Source organism: Boleophthalmus pectinirostris, unplaced genomic scaffold (assembly GCF_026225935.1).
Source record: "Boleophthalmus pectinirostris isolate CB_2022bp ecotype Guang Dong unplaced genomic scaffold, ASM2622593v1 HiC_scaffold_5, whole genome shotgun sequence".
Lineage (NCBI taxonomy): Eukaryota > Metazoa > Chordata > Actinopteri > Gobiiformes > Gobiidae > Boleophthalmus > Boleophthalmus pectinirostris.
Genome location: NW_026571404.1, coordinates 35006884 through 35026172, shown reverse-complemented (window position 1 = coordinate 35026172; position 19289 = coordinate 35006884). Strand labels below are relative to the sequence as shown.

Here is a 19289-nt window from a genome sequence, read left to right as displayed (position 1 = left end):
ACATAACATGAACGTAAACACATGGGTTTATAGCCGAATTGTAATATTTGCTTCTGTGTCACTTTAAGAACCAACACCTCATCTTAACTTCATTTGATCATGTGCCAAGTCATCTTTATATATGCCCCAGCAACTCTGAAAATGGGTCAAATGCAGAGGACAGATTTCCCTTCGGGGACAGTCCAGTATCGAGTGTATCTATTTCAGCTTCCTATCTTAACACCTGTCCCTCTCCTCCGCAGATCTGGCGCTGTGACCTTTGAACCCTTGTTTCTGCCCCTCTGTGCCGCTGCTCCCGAAACGAAGGCGAACTGGACACACAGACATCTCATTAGCACGTGTCACCTTGTCCGCAGAGGTCAGAGGTCAACTCATATTTAGCCCACAAAGTCAACGGCGGGATTATAACTGCAAGGAGATTTAAGTAGTCGAGAAGAGATTTGACAAGTTTGTTGGAATGTATTTTGCTTCTGGTTCCAGAGCTTTGTGAAGATTTTTTTTTTTTCGGTCTTTCAGTCTATAATATTTCACTATCCTCTTTACGCTTGGTGGAAATGGGCCTATCTTTTATCAGACCCGAACGGACTTTAGTAAGCTAATCCCAAGACGAAAACGAGGAAGGCGCTATGTCGTGGAAGAGGAACTACTTTGCTTCAGGCAGTGGCGGCGGAGGAGGAGGAGGGAGCAGTGCGGTCGGAGCAGGACTGAGCACCGGCGGAGGGATGCAGGAAATTTTGACTCCGAGAACCATGACGTCCATCGCCCCGAGCAAAGGCCTGAGCAACGAGCCGGGCCAGAACAGCTGCTTCCTGAACAGTGCTCTGCAGGTGGGCGCCACGAAAACATTACACACGTTACATAAAGCTGCACTATGCCACTTTTTGATTGGGGTCTGTTAACTGCTTGTTTCTATTGGTATGTCATTGCTCTGCCTTGAATGTTCCACAGTATGACTTTAAACAGATCTACCTTACATTTATTAAAGTACAGGTGGTTTTATAGCTAAAATACCGATACCTACCTATATATAAAAACGTGACTCTGAGCGGGGTCGCCTCTCCACAGTTCTGACCTGTAACTTGGTCTGGTTTGGTCTGCATGAAGATAGAAATATTTAATATCATAGTGTGAAACATTCTATACAAAGCAATAACATCTCCATGGAGACAAGCATTTGACGGACCCAAAACTCCAGGTATCAGATGAAGAGAAAAGGCAGTGTGCTTCACTGGCTCATTAAAAAGTTATAATTTTTTTTTTAAGTTTAAAAAAATAACACTACAGGTACTCTACGAGGGTTGATTTTTTTATTTTATTTTTTTTAAATTTTTAACAGAATGTTGCCCTTACTGTAAAATGTAGCAATGGACACGACACAAACTCGAGGAACACCGACTGAACATATTATACATGATGTTGTCACATGATTGCAGTGGAACTGTATTTAATGACACCAGTGTGTCCTGTTCCACACTTATGCTCTGACCAAGACCATCTCACTGGTTGAAACGTGTCAGCGTCCCTCCATGAAATGAAGAACTTTTAACATATTCAGTCGGTGTGCCTCGGGTTTTTATCTTGCCCATTTCTATGTTTTACAGTAAGGACTACATTTTGTTGACAACTCCAGGTCTGTTTATGAGGAAACAACATTATAACAGAGATCAGAAAAATAGTGTAGTATGGACCCTGTCAAGTGCATCAAATTTTTTTCTAATTATTACTTGATTTTGTTGGATAATATCTGTGGTAAATATTTGTCATATTTTTTACATCAGTTAAGTGGCAGTTTGTGGAATAAGTTGAGAAGAAATGTACAAAAATACAGGAAGTAGTGCTTAGTTATAAAACAGTATCCCTCTACTTATGTCATTAACAGAAAATTCCATCCAAAATGCAGGGACCATTTCTGTTCAACAAACTCATTTTTTCCAGACAAATTCAACATTGATTCAACAAAATAAAGCTGTTATCTATTTTTATTAGTCTAGTGTCAATATTACAACTAATCTGTTTCCCGCTTCCACCCAGAAAGTAAATGTATAAAAGTCATCAGAATATAAAACTAGAATTAACTAGGTCATTTCTCTGAGTGAAATATAATAGCATTAACCTTGTCTTAGTGAAATAGTACTGTAACCTGTCATATGCACTTAAATAGGTAATTTAGGGATTAGAGGATGAGCCCTGTCTATGTCTTATGATCAGATAATCCCCTAAGAAAACAAATGCAGTCTGCGCTTAAGCCTTCATCACAGTGTTTGGAAACAGATCGTACCATAACCTTGTGTGACCCAAGAGGCCTGCTTCTTCACAGAGTTACTGTTTCAGTTTGTGTCATAAAACTCCAGTCATGACTAACATTATCAGTTCTAGTCTGGTAATAACAATATAAGTATGTGATTGCTCATCTGGTTTACAGGAAAACAGTGCTGGTTTGGGACATTGTTCTAAGATTTCTGTGTCAGCTCTAAAATTAGAGGAATTTTCACTTATACAAGCAAGGAGCCAATGAACTTATTACAAACTTAATTATTGTCCATGCCAAGAATAGTTACATTAACAAAATAATCTGTATTCTAACATTGACTTCACACATTATTTTTTGTCTTTCAGTCCATGTTTTTGAAAGGACACATGATTTCAGGATGACTTTAAAATATTTGGACCAGCAAACTTGCAGTTATTGACTTAACTCCCCATTTATCACAGTGAACTCCTTAAATACATAAAGAGGGAGTATTTTACATTTAAATTTTACTGCTAACACATGACATACTTGGTTCACATATTAGTACCGTATTTTCAACACCATAGGGTTCGCTCTTAAGCCTCCAAACCCATCAAAAAATGACTGCGCACCCCACAATCCAGAGCGCCCTATACACGAATCCACTCGGGTGTCCCAGCACGACTTCAGTAAACTACAAAGCCGCAGCGCACGCAAACACACACGGAGTAGACAGCGACCACGCAGCGAAAAACACCAGCAGCCAGAGCGCCCTATAGTGCGGAAAATACGGTATGCTAAAACAGAGCTTTCAGTTCAGTTCAGTTTTTCACGCTCTGTGTCCCCTCTCCCTTTGCTCCTCATGCTAAATCACTCCCCCTTTAGAGCACACTCACAACACAATTGGCATGCATCCCGCAAACGAAATGACAGCGCATCGCATCAGGTTTGTGAAGTTGTGGAAAATTGTTGTACGGGAGAATGGGTGACGTATGTTTCTTGAAAAGGCTCATACTCTGAGGAGGGTTTGAAAAGGGCCTGGGAGAGATCACTGGATTACTCAAACGTGCATGGATGACATCTAAAACCACTTCAGGCATGTTTTTGATAAGGAAATAACATCATAACATGGTATAAAGCTTCAAAAAATCGATTTTGCTAAATATGAATCTAATATGTGCATGTAGAAATTGTTTTTTCATGTGTTTGGAAACATTTGGATTGGACTAAAAGGTCTGGTGAGTTAAACCTCTTGCGAAGTTGTAGTTCCAGCAAACAGTGTATCAATAAGTGAGTAAATAAGAAATAGTGAGGCCAAAATTGTGAACTGAACCACACATTTTATTCTTAAAATTCTGTCAAAATCTGGTCTCATCTCATCCTCATGGACCCAGTCTCATGTGTTTCAAAGTGTCTCCCATCTCTAGTATATGAATTGATGAGCCCCATCATAGTGTGTGGACTTGTTTATTGAGTAATCTGTTTGTATCTATCTCTGAGCCTTTTCCACACTCAGCTCCACCACAGCGATCCAGACAGCAGCCAGCCAGACTCCACCTCGTGCCACTGTGGCCTATAATCTCACCGGAGCTTTTTAAAGAGGCTGGTGTTAGCGTCTACGGGCACGCTGTTGGAACAGAGGTGGGAGCTCTCATTAAGACTCACCCGCTCTTAACTCCGAGTGGGAGGGGCACAAATGACAGAGGGTGAAGACACAAACACCCATTAAAGGCTTCCACTGGAACTGAGCCTTCCAACCACACACTGCAGTAATGCCAGTCTGTACACACATGTCATCACCGCTAACTGCTCGGCAAGACTGGACTGTGTAACTGTGTGAGTGTGTGGGAGCTACAGAGCCCACGAGCACTGAGAAGCAAATCCTATATTGCACTATTTTCAGATCTATATGTTATAATGTTCTTCATCAAAAACTTTCCTGGAGTTGTGCTTTGTTTCACTGATACATGTTTAACTCACAAATCCTACATATTGAGTTCTTCTCTCAGACTGAAAACGCTCTTTCCCACCTTGTGATGTCATGTGGCAATACTGGAAGTGCTTCACTTGCCACGCTTACAGGAGAGCTCTAATTCTGAATAAAAATAATTTAATTCTGAATAAAAACTGATTCTGCTTTAAAACGATCATTTACATACTTAATTCCTAATGAAAATGATTACTCGGAATTAAACTTAATTCCAAAGTAAGTGGGTGGTTTATTTATATAAAATAATTGTGGTCTTTCAGCGCATGCTCATTGGGTCGCACTTCTGACGTGTCCCAGACGATCCAGCTCCACCAGTTCTCGCTTCAGACTTTCATCCACTTCTCTTTAGATTTGCGAGCGGGATGCAGGAGTGGGCTGCGGTAGACGCTTTTCCTTTCTCCTGCTCAGCTGACAGATGTAAAGAGTGATGAGAGAACCTCGAGCTGCTGCTTAATTATCATCAGAACGACTGCTAAAAAAGTTCATATCATGTAAGTGTCTGTGGCATAACAACAAACAGAGATGACAAAAAAGCCAGTAGCAGCTGAAGTGTGTGTTTTCTTCTGGTCGACGTAAATACGTTCATGTCCCTGTCCAATCAGAACCCTTCCCCACCCCCAGACGTTCAATGGAATTAAATAAAGACGATTTAACATGTTTTCGATGTAAACCTCAATTCGTAATTATTACTTCCATGTAAACTCAAAGGAGAATATTTTAATTCCGAACTATTTATATCAGAACAATTAATTCAGAATTAAAAAAACATCATGTAAACATGGCCACTCAGGTTTTTAAACTCCAAACACCTTTACTAAAATCATTTGGATAATTTCAGCTCTGTTATTGCTAATCTCTACTGAACTAAAAGAAAAAGGTCACTGTTATCTTAAAAACTACAGTTTCATGACATCACAAGGTGGAACAGAGCATTTTGAGCTTTGGAGATCTACACAGATTAATAATAAAGCGTTACTCAAACATGTGTGAATGAAACAAAACACAACTCCTGGTATGTTTTTGATTAAAGCTCACAAGAATCCATTTTGTGTAATATAGAATCAACTTTCTGAGCTTTCTGCCATGGATCATCAAACATGCCTGACGTGGATACAAAGCAACACACTACAACTTCACAAACCTGATGCGGTGTGCAGTAGTTTCATTAGCAGGATTTATGATGACTGTGTTTAAACATATCATTTAATACACTGTTGTGTTGTTGTATGGTGATTTAAATATGTTATGTATCCGCAGTTAATACCACATTAAAGTGTAATATCCCGTCTTTAAACCTTGATCTATGTCATGAGTTATATTTGGAAAGAATAGCGCTAAGAACCAGTATAATTTCTACTATATATGCCATTTCCTTAAGAGGTTTTTGTTGCAGATTGATAGTGGCAATTTCCCATGGCTCCCTCTCTTAATTAATAAAGGCCTATAGCAACAGCAATATGTTTCTAGCAATTGGGCTAAAAGCACCCACTTGTGACCAATTATGTTAGAGCAAACTAGTGTTTCAAATTATACAGAGTGCTTTAAATTAGACCTGTCACGATAACAAATTCTGAAGTGTGATATAATGCTACAGAAAATTTAACAATAAACGATAATAGTGATAACCCTAAAGCAGCCGGATAATCACACTTAAAGGTCCTATATTACACCAAATGGATTGTTCTGAGCTTTAAAGATGCATTGTGTAACTTTTCTTTGTCTGGAATGGCATGAAACATTTATGGAGACCAAACCAGAAGTTACAGGTCAGATTTGTGGAGAGGCAACCCTGCTCACAGTCAGAATGCCTGTTTTTCTTGGTATTTTTGAGCTAGAAAACCACCTGTAATTGAAGGTAGAGCTGATTAATGTCTTACTGTGGAACATTCCAAGCAGAGACGTATCCAAAGAAACAAAAGTGAAGGACCATCCACCAGAAAAGTTACACAATGCACCTTTAAATCATGTTATAATACTGTTGTCTCATCAAAAACATACCTTCAGTTGTGTTTTGTTTAGGGATGTAACGATATCCAAATGTCACAGTACGATATTTTCACAATATACATCTCACTGTATGATATTTATTGCGATATTTTGTGGGGGCTAACAAAATTGTGAATATACTACTTTTTCCTTGTCAAATGCCTTGATAAGTCTTAACTAGAAGTAAGATTTAAAAGTGCTTAGAACTGTTATTTCTTCAGTAGTTTGCACCAAAAAGGAGCAAAGGATCATGGTCGATGTAGTTCCCTCTGTTTTTTAAGCTATTGCTGCATCATAACACTGAATTTAAGCAAAGAAACTTGTGATTCGATATATTGTGATAGCCCACAATATTACTTAGAGACTTCTGACGATGTAATGTCACGATACTGTGGTTATTATTACACCCCGAGTTTTGTTTCTCTTGCAGATGTTTGAGTAATCTTTTATTATTAGTCTGTCTACATCTCCAAAGCTTCAAAAGATGTAACTTATGATGTCATGTAGTGGTAGTTTTCAAGTTAAAAGCTACGTTTTACCTTCATTTCAGTTCAGTAGAGATCAGAAAAAAAAAACATTCCAAATGATTCTAGTGAACGTGTATGGAGTTTAAAAACACAGTGGAGCACTTACTGTTTTCGGTTTGAGAGAAGAACTCAGCCTAAATATGCAGAGTTTGTGTGTTAAACTTAAACTGTAAATGAAACAAAACACAACTCCAGGTCTGTTTGTGATGAAGAAACAACTTTGTAACATACAGTAGAGCAGAAAAGAGCATAATATGGGCCCTTTAAATGCACTGTTTTGATTATTAAAACAGATGTATTTCATATTAACTTTGCACAAATAGTGATTTAACAAATAAATATTGTTGCTAAAATTTGGGTCTTAAACAACACTATTTAGATTATCACGTGTCGTATTGTGAGCCATGTATCAAGTATTGTTTGGAATCGTGAGAGACCTTGTGATTCCCAGCCCTAGTAAGCGAGGAATAACTTTGGAAGCCGTTTCAAGTGAACTAGTTTTGTTTCGCACGTTTTCAGACAGTCAAAATCAGGTACAGCGCCTTTAGAGCTACTACAGAAATCTCACATCTGGAGTGTCTGAGGCCCTCGTGTTGTTCTAGGGCTGCGTTGCTTTTGTTAAAGATCCCAGAGCTTTTCAGGGGCTCTCGCAGGTATTCACCCTCTCACTATACCTGCGCTTCCTGTGTTTTTACTGCAGTGTTTAGAAAAGTGGAATGGGCGATTGTGGTCGGAATAGAATGTCAGCTCAGATACACAAAGCATGAAATAACACAAGGCCAGGTTCTGGTTACGAGATCAGAAAAGTGCAGAATAGTTATACAAAAGTGCTTCTTATGAACTGAATAAAAGATTTGTATCTGATTTGAAAGGTCCCATATTACGCAAAATCGACTCTCTTGAGCTTTAAGCCATCAAAAAACAACTCATCAAAAACATACCTGGAGTTGTGTTTTGTTTTATTCACACGTATTTGAGTAATCCTTTATTATTAGTCTGTCTACATCAATGCTCAAAATGCTCTGTTTTCAATTATGATGTCATGAAGTGGTAGTTTTCAACTTAACAGCTCCTTTTACCTTTTTTTCAGTGAAGATTTTGTTCAGTGAAGAAGCTGAAATTATCCAAATGATTCTAGAGACGGTGTGTGGATTTAATAAGAAAAATAGATTAACTTCAGTCCAGTTTAATGTGGCGTAGAAAGTACAGATACCTGCTTTCAGATGTAGCGAAGTAAAAGTAAAAGGTGAATGTTTTAGGTATCTGTACTTAAAGCAGGGTTCTCACGATCATGGAAATCCTGGAAAAGTCATGGAATTGTAGTATCTCTTTCATGCAACTACAGCATTGTGTTAAATTAAAATTAGGCTGTTATGATTATTTCCAAATGTCTGCGTCTTTTGTTTAAAAGAGACGATAATAAATGCACTGACAGTATTTTGAATGTTAAAAAACTATAATCCCAAACCATAAGGTGAGTGGAAAGGGTTAACATTTTATATTTAGCCCTAAAAGTCTGATCAATTCAATGTATGTAGGGGCCGTAAAGTCATGGAAAATTCACTTTAGGTCATAAAAAAGTCATGGAAAAGTTTTGAAATTTGTCAGTGAAAAAGAGTGGGAACCCTGTTAAAGGTGCACTATTGTAACATTTTGGGTGGGAGTTTGTCACTTGCTTGTTTCCATGGATATGTAACTGCTCAGCCTGGAATGTTTCACAGTATGTTCACAGTATTTACACAGTATTTACTTAAATACCTACAAAAACAGGCATTTTGACTGTGAGTGGGGTCACCTCTCTGCAGATCTGGCCTGTAACTTGGTCTGGTTTGGTGTCCATGAAGGTAGAAAGATTTAACACCATACTGTGAAACATTCCAGACAAAGCAAAAACATCTCTATGGAGAAAATGTTTCGACGAACCCTCCACCAGAAAAGTTACACGATGAACCTTAAAGTAAATTTAGTTTAGTAGAACTTAAGTACAGTACTTTTCCTTTTTTACTTTGTTACTTTCACCTACTGCTTAAATGTCATTTCTACTACATTCTGAATTCAACTCATAAATGAACTTTTCTTCACAAAATATCAAATAGTTCATATAGAAACCCCAATTCTGTCTCTTATACCATCACTGAACTACACTGTATGTTCTTAATCTACAACACAGTGTACTCAGACTCCTCACCTGACTGTGACATATTGGAGTCAGTGGGAGGGACAGGATGGAGAGCACAAACACACCCAAAGTGCTGACGGTTCAGTTCCACACACACAGTCCAAAGATGGAGCAGATTCTGTCCACGGAGGGGGCCAGCACAGACGCATTCTGACCACAGCATCTCCGGCCCTCTGAGATCTGCAGGCTCCTTACCTGACCAGCCAGAACCACAGGCTCTGACAAAACTTTACAAACACGAGCGGATTTGGAGCTGCGTCCTGTCTCCCTGATTTCAGAGGGTGTGATTGACAGGCATGTTAACCAATCAGAGAGAATTACTCTCATTTTCACATTAAAAACAAACATGACTGCTTATACATATATAAGGATTAGTTTAGTTTATTTAGGCTGCTCCTCATTTCTCTTTCCTCGCGTCCTTCTCCTCGATTCCTGCAGGAAATGGGTGAGGAAGTCTTGCCCACAGAAGAGACAAAACAAGGAGAGAAGACATAAACTCCTCACTGAGACCAATAAAGTTTGATTCTTTTCTCTGATATCTGCTCCTGAAGCCTCCCTTCTGCATTTCGTGGTTTCACATTTGATTGACAACTGAAAAATGGAGGATTATTTTACAGGGACCATGTATAGGAGCATTAATCAAAGAAGAACAACAACAAGGAGATGCTTTGTACCAGACTATAACTCTCGAACCTCATTCCCATCTACAGTCCCTGAGACATACAAAACATAGATTACAACAATAGTATAAACAGTGCGGTCTATATGTAAAAAGATCAACAACACTAAATATCTCTATCTCCAAATTCCAGCCTACTCCCTCTGTGAACTTAATCAGGTGTTATTTAGTTGTCAAGTCATTTTTCCTACATTAGTTGGCACTTAAACATTCACTTTTCTATGGATATGTAATTTCTCTGTCTGGAATGTTCCACTGTATGACATTAAACAGCGCTATCTCACATTTATCTCACATTTATTAAATTACAGCTCAAAATTACCCAGAAAAACATATATTCTGATTATTATTATTATATTCTGAGTGGGGTCACCTTTCCACAGAACTGACCTATAACTCGGTCTACATAAAGATAGAAAGGTTTAATACTATGCTGTGAAACATTCCAGGCAAAGACATCTCCATGGAATAAAGCATTTGATGGACCCTCTACCTGAAAAGTCACACAGTGCATCTTTAATATTGGCACTTCTGCATTGTTAAAAAAATATTTTCTTAATTCAGCACTAAACAAGGAGAAAAATCTACATAAAGTACTGAGAAACAGCATGGATTTTTACAGAATCAACAATCAAAGCACCAAACTGTTACTTATTTCATCTAAAAGAAGTTATGTGTTTTGTTGTGAGAATGGAGAATTGGATCATCGAAATTTTGTATGGAGCTTTTTCACACTCTTTGGTTTGGTTCCAGTCTCTTCTGGATTCAAACAGAATGTAGAAGAGACTGTTTGGTCAGGCAAGCAGGCTCGTCTTCCTCTCTGATCTGCAGCTCCTCTCCCTCTGAGATCTGCAAGCTCCTCTTTAGGGATGTAACAATCTAAATCTCTTAGTACGACATTTTGACGATAACAATGTCACAGAACGATATTTATTGTGATATTTTGAAGTGTGAATATTCTACTTTTCTGTCATAATGGAAATAAAAAGTAAAAATGTTTAGGGTCATGGTATATGTTCTCTGTTTTTAGAGGTTGCTGCATCATACCAATGAATTTAGGCAAAGAAGCTTGTAATTCGATATGTTTGTAAGACTTTTGACGATTGTTACATCCTGACTTCGCTCCCCCTCAGATCTGCAGACTCCTCACAAACACAGGAGGAGACATTCCTGTGTAAATGCATTTTTGTGGCGCTGCAGGAGAGATGATTCGATAGACAGGGATCAAAACAGGGCTTATGTGAGATGTTGATGTTGTGACACACTAACTAAAAAACAACTGCCACTACATTGGGTACTTTTACAAAACTCAGAGAATGATTACATTATCTTAAAGCAGACCAAGTTACAGATCAGATTTGTGGAAAGGCAGAGCAATGATATAGTTACACAATGCACCTTTAACCATAGATCATGCAACAGAAAATCAAGACATTTGTGGTTGAAGTACACCCCCGGCCCTTCTCATTTTGGAACTATTGTCTCTCTTGTATCTTCTAACGTCAGCACAGTACAGCCTATACTGACTCATGTGTTTTCCTCCCTGTTTGCCTGTTATCATGGTGTGGACAGCCTCGGTCATGTCTCCTTCAGATGGTGACACATGCTTCACCTGTCTGTTCCTCTTCACACGCTCTATGACACACTCCACACATGCTCCACCACACAGGAACACCATCTCCTGGAATATGTCATGGTCTTGATAACATAACAATACAGAATCCTGACATTTTGACACTGAACTGGAGTGCAGTTTAGAATCTTATGGTACAGTTTGCTGTCAGAATGCAATTTTGTTTATGGTTCTGGTCACATTCAGTGTCTTCTGTCATTACAAACAATTTACATTAACTTCAGAAAGTGGAGCCATTATTCAACCCCAGATGTTATTATATGTGATTCTTGTCAGTTGAAAGGACTTCAAGCTATAATCACATAAATCACAAGTTTGTGGAGTCAATTTTTAACAAATATTGATACAATCCTTTAGGGCCCCTCTCATTCCATTTTATTGTATGGCTCCCCTGTTTGTAAAGCCTGCTGGCAAAAATATATACATATATATAAAGGAGATTTTGTCAAAGATTATTTTTCATTTTACAGTGTGCTACTATATACATATATACATATATACATATATATATATATATATATATATATATATATATATATATATATATATATATATATATATATATATATGTATATATATATGTATATATATATATAGCGAGAGAGAGATAGAGAGATAGAGAGAGATATAGAGTGCATTTGTAATATACAAAAATTATAATACAAATATTTAAAATGGGATTCTAAATCTCTAGCCAAAACCGCATGCATGTGCATGGACTCAGAAACACCTGTCTGTATTCAGGACAGTCCTGTGTGATGTCACATAGTACTTGAAATTACAGTGTGCACTGGAGGCAGCACACACTCAAATGAAACCTATTTTGCACAAAAATTACAAAAAAATATTAGGAGTAGTAAACAATACTATTGAAACTACTATACACAGCTTAGTAGCCAAAAACATTTAGTCCCACTTTTATAAACAAAATTGCCTGTTCTTTGTTGTTTTCAGGTCTTGTGGCACTTGGACATTTTCCGCCGCAGCTTTCGCCAGTTATCCTCTCACAAATGCATGGAGGACTCGTGCATCTTCTGCGCTCTGAAGGTAAATCCTGATCTCTAAAGCTGGAGATTACACTGCACCTCTCTCCTTTGTTTAACTGCACTTGTCCCTTCTTCCTCCCAGAGTATCTTCGCTCAGTTTCAGTACAGCAGTGAGAAAGTTCTCCCTTCAGATGCCCTCCGAAGTGCCCTCGCCAAAACCTTTCAGGATGAGCAGAGGTTTCAGCTCGGGATCATGGACGACGCTGCAGAATGCTTTGTAAGATCTGCTGATATGTGGAATCATCATATGTGGAACAATTATTTTGTTTTGTTATTATATCTCTATAGAGACACCAACCAAAGATTGCTCATCGCTAATCAGCTATGTGGTGACCACAAGACCTTTATTTTATGTAACATCAACTTCACAGATCTGCATGAAATCTGTTATGAAAATGAGCTCTACTTTTAAATGTACTTTTTGAACTTAAAACAACTTTATTATGGATATTAGTTATCACATATTTGGTTAGCCTCTGTCGTGCCTTAAAACTCTTCAAAGTGGGTGGGGCTGTTGAGCTCCATTAAATGACCCATAATCCAAAGAGAATCCACATCCAAACAAACATACTAGCCAAAAATGTGTTCATGTTTTTCTTATAAATATGCCTCTTATTTTGGTTTTAGGAAAATATCTTGATGAGAATTCACTTCCACATCGCAGACGAAAGTAAGGAGGACATCTGCACAGCCAGACATTGCATCCCTCATCAGAAGTTTGCCATGACACTGTTTGAGCAGGTGAGTAAAACGAATAACATTAAAGGTGCTCTACTACTCTTATTGGACGGTACACATACTGCTTGTCTGCGTGGAGATGTTACTGCATTGCTTGGAATGTTTCATAGTATGGCATTAAATGTATCTATTAAATATATCTACAACTCAAAAATGCCTTGAAATCATGTATTCTTACTGTCAGCTGGGTCGCTTTTTCACAGATCTGACCAGTAATTTGTCCTAGTGCTTGTCACCTGCTTGTCTCCATAGAACGTTAGGTTAGAAATAGCTTATTTACCAAAACATGTGCAAGAATCTCATTTTTTTTACATAATATATCCTGAATTCTTCTTTCTGAGTTGGGTGACAAAATATATTGACATATTGATTACTGAACTTTCTGAAATGGCCTGTACATTAATAGATATGTTTAATGCTGTGCTGTGGAACATTTCAGGCAGTGCAATAACATCTACACCATATATAACAGTGTATCATATATTTAGACATCATTTTTTCTTATGTTTGTGTTCAGTGTGTGTGCAGCAACTGTGGAGCCTCCTCAGATCCGCTTCCCTTTATCCAAATGGTCCACTACATCTCCACCACGTCCCTCTGGTAAGTCCTAAGGTGGCTCCAGGAAACGCACAACTCCACATCACCGCTTCACTGTTGCTTAGCTACCTGTAACCTGGGGCAACACGCTTAATGCACTCAATGACACAGGTGATTCATTTTGGAGCTACATCAAAGCTCTGACAATGTACCTGTTCAACTGAAAGGAGGCTTGAAGCTGCCCTTGATAAATATGAAATAGGTTTTGCAACTTTTTATACTTTTTGTCCTACCTGTGTTAGTGATATTGTGTTTTCTAATTCTAGATCTAAAAATTCAAAACTAATTATTTATAGAACTCATAACCAAGTTTTATTGATGTACTGTTGATACGTTGCACTGACATCATGCTGGGGGTGTTCTACATGCATCTCTATTGGCAGAATGTTCAGCAGTTACCATGGTGACACAACGGACACATTAGCAAACACAGACAAAAAGTTTTTAGATGTCTGAAACTCAAGAAAAAATACAAAATGGATTTAAATAACACATTTTCAGGAGCAGTGATCAATACAACTTGAAAACTTTTGGCTAATGCTTGTGACTGCAGTAATATTTGAAAAGGACAGTACAAATCAGCTCATCAGTTAGTAGTTAGTAGTTTCAACCAAGTTCCAACTCTTTGTACTCAGATTGTGTGAAAAAAAGATCAGATTAAGTCTAACTTGAGTAACAGCTTCCAACAGAGTAGTGTTTTCAGTTAGCTTCAACCCCCCAGGAAATGTTGATGATCAGCTGCAAATTATCAATGTTTACCTGTCTCTACACATATTTTTGACTATTGTGATTTCTTCTACCTTCATCTCAACTGAAATTTGCCAGTTTTGATTTCATTTTAAAACAAGTAAAGCAATTAAATTATTTGACAACCAAAAATCTGAACTTTCACAACCCAAAAATATTTATTTATGATTTTTTTTTTTTTTTAACTTTTCACTTTTGTAATAAAATAAGTGTCATGTTATGAAAAATGCTGCCACATTTTTAGCCTAATGTCTCTTCTATTTCCATTTTTACTCATGTGTCTGTTCAAAAAGACAAATCTGATGCACTGAAGAGAATCGGGGACAGACACATTGGCACACACAGTCTGGGGCATCTCTAAAAAACTAAAACATCTGTGTAGAATATCAGATATAAATAAAATATTATCGACTTATACTAGAACCAATATATTATTCATCTGTATACAATCTTAACTGTTTCTCTATATGTTGATAGTAACCAAGCAGTGAAGATGTTGGAATCCAGAGAGAAAGCCACTCCCAGTATGTTTGGAGAGCTGCTCAGAAATGCCAGCATGGGAGACCTCCGCAACTGTCCTGTAAGAGCCATGTTTGTCTTCACTAGAAAAACTCTGATCTAACCTTATGTTGTGTGAGTGTGTCGTGTGCTCACTGCCCTCTCCCCTCTCAGAGTCAGTGTGGACAGCAGCTCCGTATGGCTCGTGTCCTCCTCAACAGTCCAGAGATCATCACCATTGGTCTGGTGTGGGACTCTGACCACTCAGACCTGGCTGAAGATGTCATACACACCCTGGGGACATGTCTACGTCTGGGAGATGTAAGGCCCAGCCATAGTTTTTATTAAAAGCTTAGGCTGTAAAAAGAGTGGACTAAGGGAGTGTGATGTCACCCACAGCGTTTGGCTTCAGTCAAATGAAGCTCATGAGGCTGCAGTTATAGGGGTAACTTTGGAGCCAAGTTCCAGATTAGGAATAGGAAATTATTTATAGACTAAATGTGGCCAAACCTGCCTGTCAAAACATGATATCGTCAGATTTCAGAAGCTCAGCAGGGCTGAACCTGGTTAGTACTTGGATGAGAGACTGCTGTGAAAATCTGGTGCCACAGTGGGGCGCCATTGGAAAAAAACTGCTGTTGTGTTTTTAGGCAAGACACTTCACACTGCCTAGTATGAATCAATGCATTATTAAAATAGCAAAACAAAAACACAAGGATCATGTAGAGCAGGTTAATATGAACTCTTTAAGACCAAAATGAAGAGCCTGACAGCAGCAGTTATGGAGAGAGGGGCAACAGTTTTTTATGAAATCATGTCAATTGGAGAAGCCAAAAGTTTCTCATTTTCATTTCGTGGCTAGCGGGTTAGCTATGTCCATTTATATATACAGTCCATGATTTAAAGCCTATATGTAGCAGGGGTGTACTCTGTGAGTATTGCTGTGACAGGAGTTTGCCTTTCAGTTGTTTTACAGAGTGACAGAGGAGAAGGCTCGGCAGTCAGAGCTCTACCTGGTGGGCATGGTGTGTTACTACGGGAAACACTACTCCACGTTCTTCTTCCAAACCAAGATTCGGAGATGGATGTACTTTGATGACGCACATGTTAAAGAGGTATTTGTGTGAATAGATAGATCTCAGTTGTACCTAAATACACTGAAAGCTGTTTTCTTAAAGCTCCCATATTACGGAAATTTTACTCTTATGACCTTTAAGCCATGCTAGAATTTTGTTACCTCTTCAAAAACATACCTGGAGTTGGGTTTTGTTTCATTCACACATGTCTGAGTGAGCCTTTATTATCAGTCTATCTATCTCCAGAGCTCAAAATGCTCTGTTCCACCTTGTGATGTCATTAAGCTTTTTAAGTTAACTGCTTCCGTTTACCTTTAGTTCAGGAGAGACTGGCAATTCCAGAGTTGAAATTATCCAAATTATTTTAGTGAAGGTGTATTTAAAAACACAGTGAAGCACTTCCTGTATTACCACATAAAATGAGAAGGTGGAACTGAGTGTTTTCAGTTTGAGAGAAGAACCTAAATATGCATAGTTTGTGTGTTAAATCTGTGAATGAAACAAAACAAGATATGTTTTTGTTGAGGAAACAAAATTAGAACACAGATCAGTAAATGGCATAATGTTGGCTCTTTAAACTATATAAAAATTCAAGAAATGAATCACTTCACCAGTGAAGAAGTTTACATCTAAGATTTAGTTTATATTTCTCTTGTCTCTCCACTCCAGTCTTGGTACTTGGTGCACTTTGATGACACTTTCTGACCCCTGTTACGCCATCATGATGTTACAGGATTTAACCCCTACAGATTTCCAATGAAACAGGGAGGGAGCTGAGTCACTTATTTGGATTTGTTAGTCTTATGAAAATATCCTAGTAATGGTCACACTTTTTAATAGTTTTCATTCAGATGGACTGTGTTTTTTCATGACTGTTGCCAGTGCTTTTATTTAGAATCCAGAGGAACCGATGACCTCAGCTGATATTTTTGGGCCGACATGTAGTTTTTTTAGGACTGATATGTCAAGATTTTTTGGGAGCTGATATGTAAAGTTTTTTTGGGGACGACATGTAGAGGATTTCACAAATTATTGAATACAAACAACACTATACTACAAATTGTGTAGAGTCCAGTGTTGTCACATTTTTGCAGTACCCTCTTAAGACAAAAATGTTCAAACAAAGCTTTATGCATGTATTTTTCAAACAAAATATTGGCCCCAGCTTGAGATTTAAGACTAATCGCTGATACACTAAAAAAGGAAAATATCAACTAAATGATATATTGACGTAGCTCTAGTTTTTCCACATGATAATAAAAACGCCCTTTCTCACTAGTATTGTGGCTAAAAGGCGTATAAAGGAAATGAGTAGATGTATCCTGCTGTCCTCCCTCTCTGTCCTTCCTCTCCACTCTTTTTAATTTTTTATATATAAATATTTTATTGAGGAACCACAATATATTTGCATAAGATTTACAAATCATACTTTTTTCCTTTTACATTTTTCTTATTTTCAAACCCACCATCTTAATAGTAAACTTCAAATCCAAATATTATCAAAAATGAAATAAAGGCAAGCAAGTAAATGATAATAATAATAAAATTTAATAAAAAGTAAAGAGAGAGAGAGAAAGGGAAAAGAAGAGAAGAGGAAACTAGAGGTGGGGTCACTTTAAAGGCAGGGTTTTTCATGATTTGCAGTATTCCATAAAGAAACCTCATTTTTGTTCAAAATTATCCTTTCCAGTTTAAGAAATCCTAAGACATCACAAAGTCACTGGGATATTAAAGGAAGTGCAGCAGATTTCCAGAGAAGCAAATATTCCGTCTAGCTATAAATGATGTAAAAGATAGTATTTTGGAATGAGTGGTGTCTTTCTCCCCACTCTTTAGCTTTAGTGCATTCTTCTCTCTCTCAGCGCTGTCATCTCCAAACTGTGCTCCAATGAAATCTGCGGTCATATGAAATTCCAAACAATGACCACACCCACGCACATTTTTTGTTTTCCATTACCGATACTGATATTTAGAGTTTAAAGGAAATGATGACCTCTATTTTTAAGCTGATATGAAGGGTCGATTTAACTAATTTTTCCCAAATTATCGTATAGAAATTTTGTACAAACTTTCTTTTACTACAAACTGTTCAGAGTGCAGTGTAGTCACATTTTTGCATTTCCGTCTTTGGACTAAAGTGTTAAAATAAAGCTTTATGCATATATTTTGAATGCATATTTAAAAGTAACATTTCTGGTGGAGGGTTCGTTAAATGCTTTTCTCCATGGAGATGTTATTTACTTTGTCTGGAATGTTCCACAATATGACATTAAACCTTTCTATCTTCATGGAGACCAAACCAGACCAAGTTACAGCTCAGATTTGTGGAGATTCATTCTGAATGTCTGTTTTTCTAGATATTTTTGAGCTGTAAAACCACCTGTAAGTTAATCAATAAAAGGTAGAGCTTAATGTCATACTGTGGATCATTTCAGCAGAAAAGTTGCAGAGTTTAATATACTGGTAGGGCCAAACAAAATATTGGCCTTTGCTGGAGATTTATGGCTGATAATCAATGCACTAAAAGAGGCAAAAATATATAACGTCAGCATTCCTTTCTCACCCATATCTTTGCTTAAAGGCATCTAAAGGAAATGAGTAGATGTGTCATAAAGTCCTCCCTCTCTGTCCTTCCTCTCCTCTCTTCTTCTTCAGTGCATTCTTCTCTCTCTCAGTGCTGTCATCTCCGAACTGTGCTCCAATGAAATCAGTGCAGCGGTGGGTCGGGGCTACTGTCAAAACAAGGATATCCCTCCATTGTTTATCAGCTGGAACTGTGGGCGGGGCTTGCACACTTTTGCTCATGCACACTCATTCTGTCCTCCCCTTTTGACACATGCGTTAGACACAGGGCTCAATCAGCACGCACACACACGGGGCTGTGCTGTGGGGAGTGGTGTGGTCTTATGGGAACACTTCTTTCTATTGCTTCTAGAGCTCAAAGTGGAATTGACAAAAAGGAGAAGGTTTTGGAATATCAACTTTTGGTGGGACAGAGGTGAGACAGGACAAAAACGAGGAGTACGAAGCTGCTTTTGGATTTCGTGGAAATTTTTTTTTGGCTTTTGGTTCAGAAATATTCAGTTAATGTGTGACGTCATTGGGGTTATGTAAGGTAAAGGATTGTGGTATGTTATTTTTGTTTTTATTCGGTCCACAAAATGGCTCTGTGCAATTAGCCTAATTTGAACTGACAGCTTATCCGTCAGTTGAAGCATGTGGTTTGGAGCTGAGAGATGACGTAGGTGGAAGAAATATGACTGTAAATATTGGTTTTTAATGGCAGTTATTCAATGTCTGTCTTGTTTATGTCTAGGAAATTAATATTAAAGGTAAAACGAATGAGTTTGGAAAATATCTAAC

The 19289-nt window shown here is 37.9% G+C and overlaps 1 protein-coding gene across 1 annotated transcript in view; it reads left to right on the top strand.

Annotated features, from left to right (window-relative positions):
* LOC110153159 (inactive ubiquitin carboxyl-terminal hydrolase 54-like) overlaps nt 1-19289 on the top strand; it is a 76407-nt gene that overhangs the window by 40876 nt on the left and 16242 nt on the right. The window contains exons 2-9 of the mRNA XM_055162858.1: nt 243-827; nt 12179-12271; nt 12353-12487; nt 12898-13011; nt 13526-13608; nt 14830-14932; nt 15025-15171; nt 15816-15965. Coding sequence (XP_055018833.1) covers nt 627-827; nt 12179-12271; nt 12353-12487; nt 12898-13011; nt 13526-13608; nt 14830-14932; nt 15025-15171; nt 15816-15965 — 1026 coding nt within the window. The 5' untranslated portion in view covers nt 243-626. The remainder of the gene's footprint in view (nt 1-242; nt 828-12178; nt 12272-12352; nt 12488-12897; nt 13012-13525; nt 13609-14829; nt 14933-15024; nt 15172-15815; nt 15966-19289) is intronic.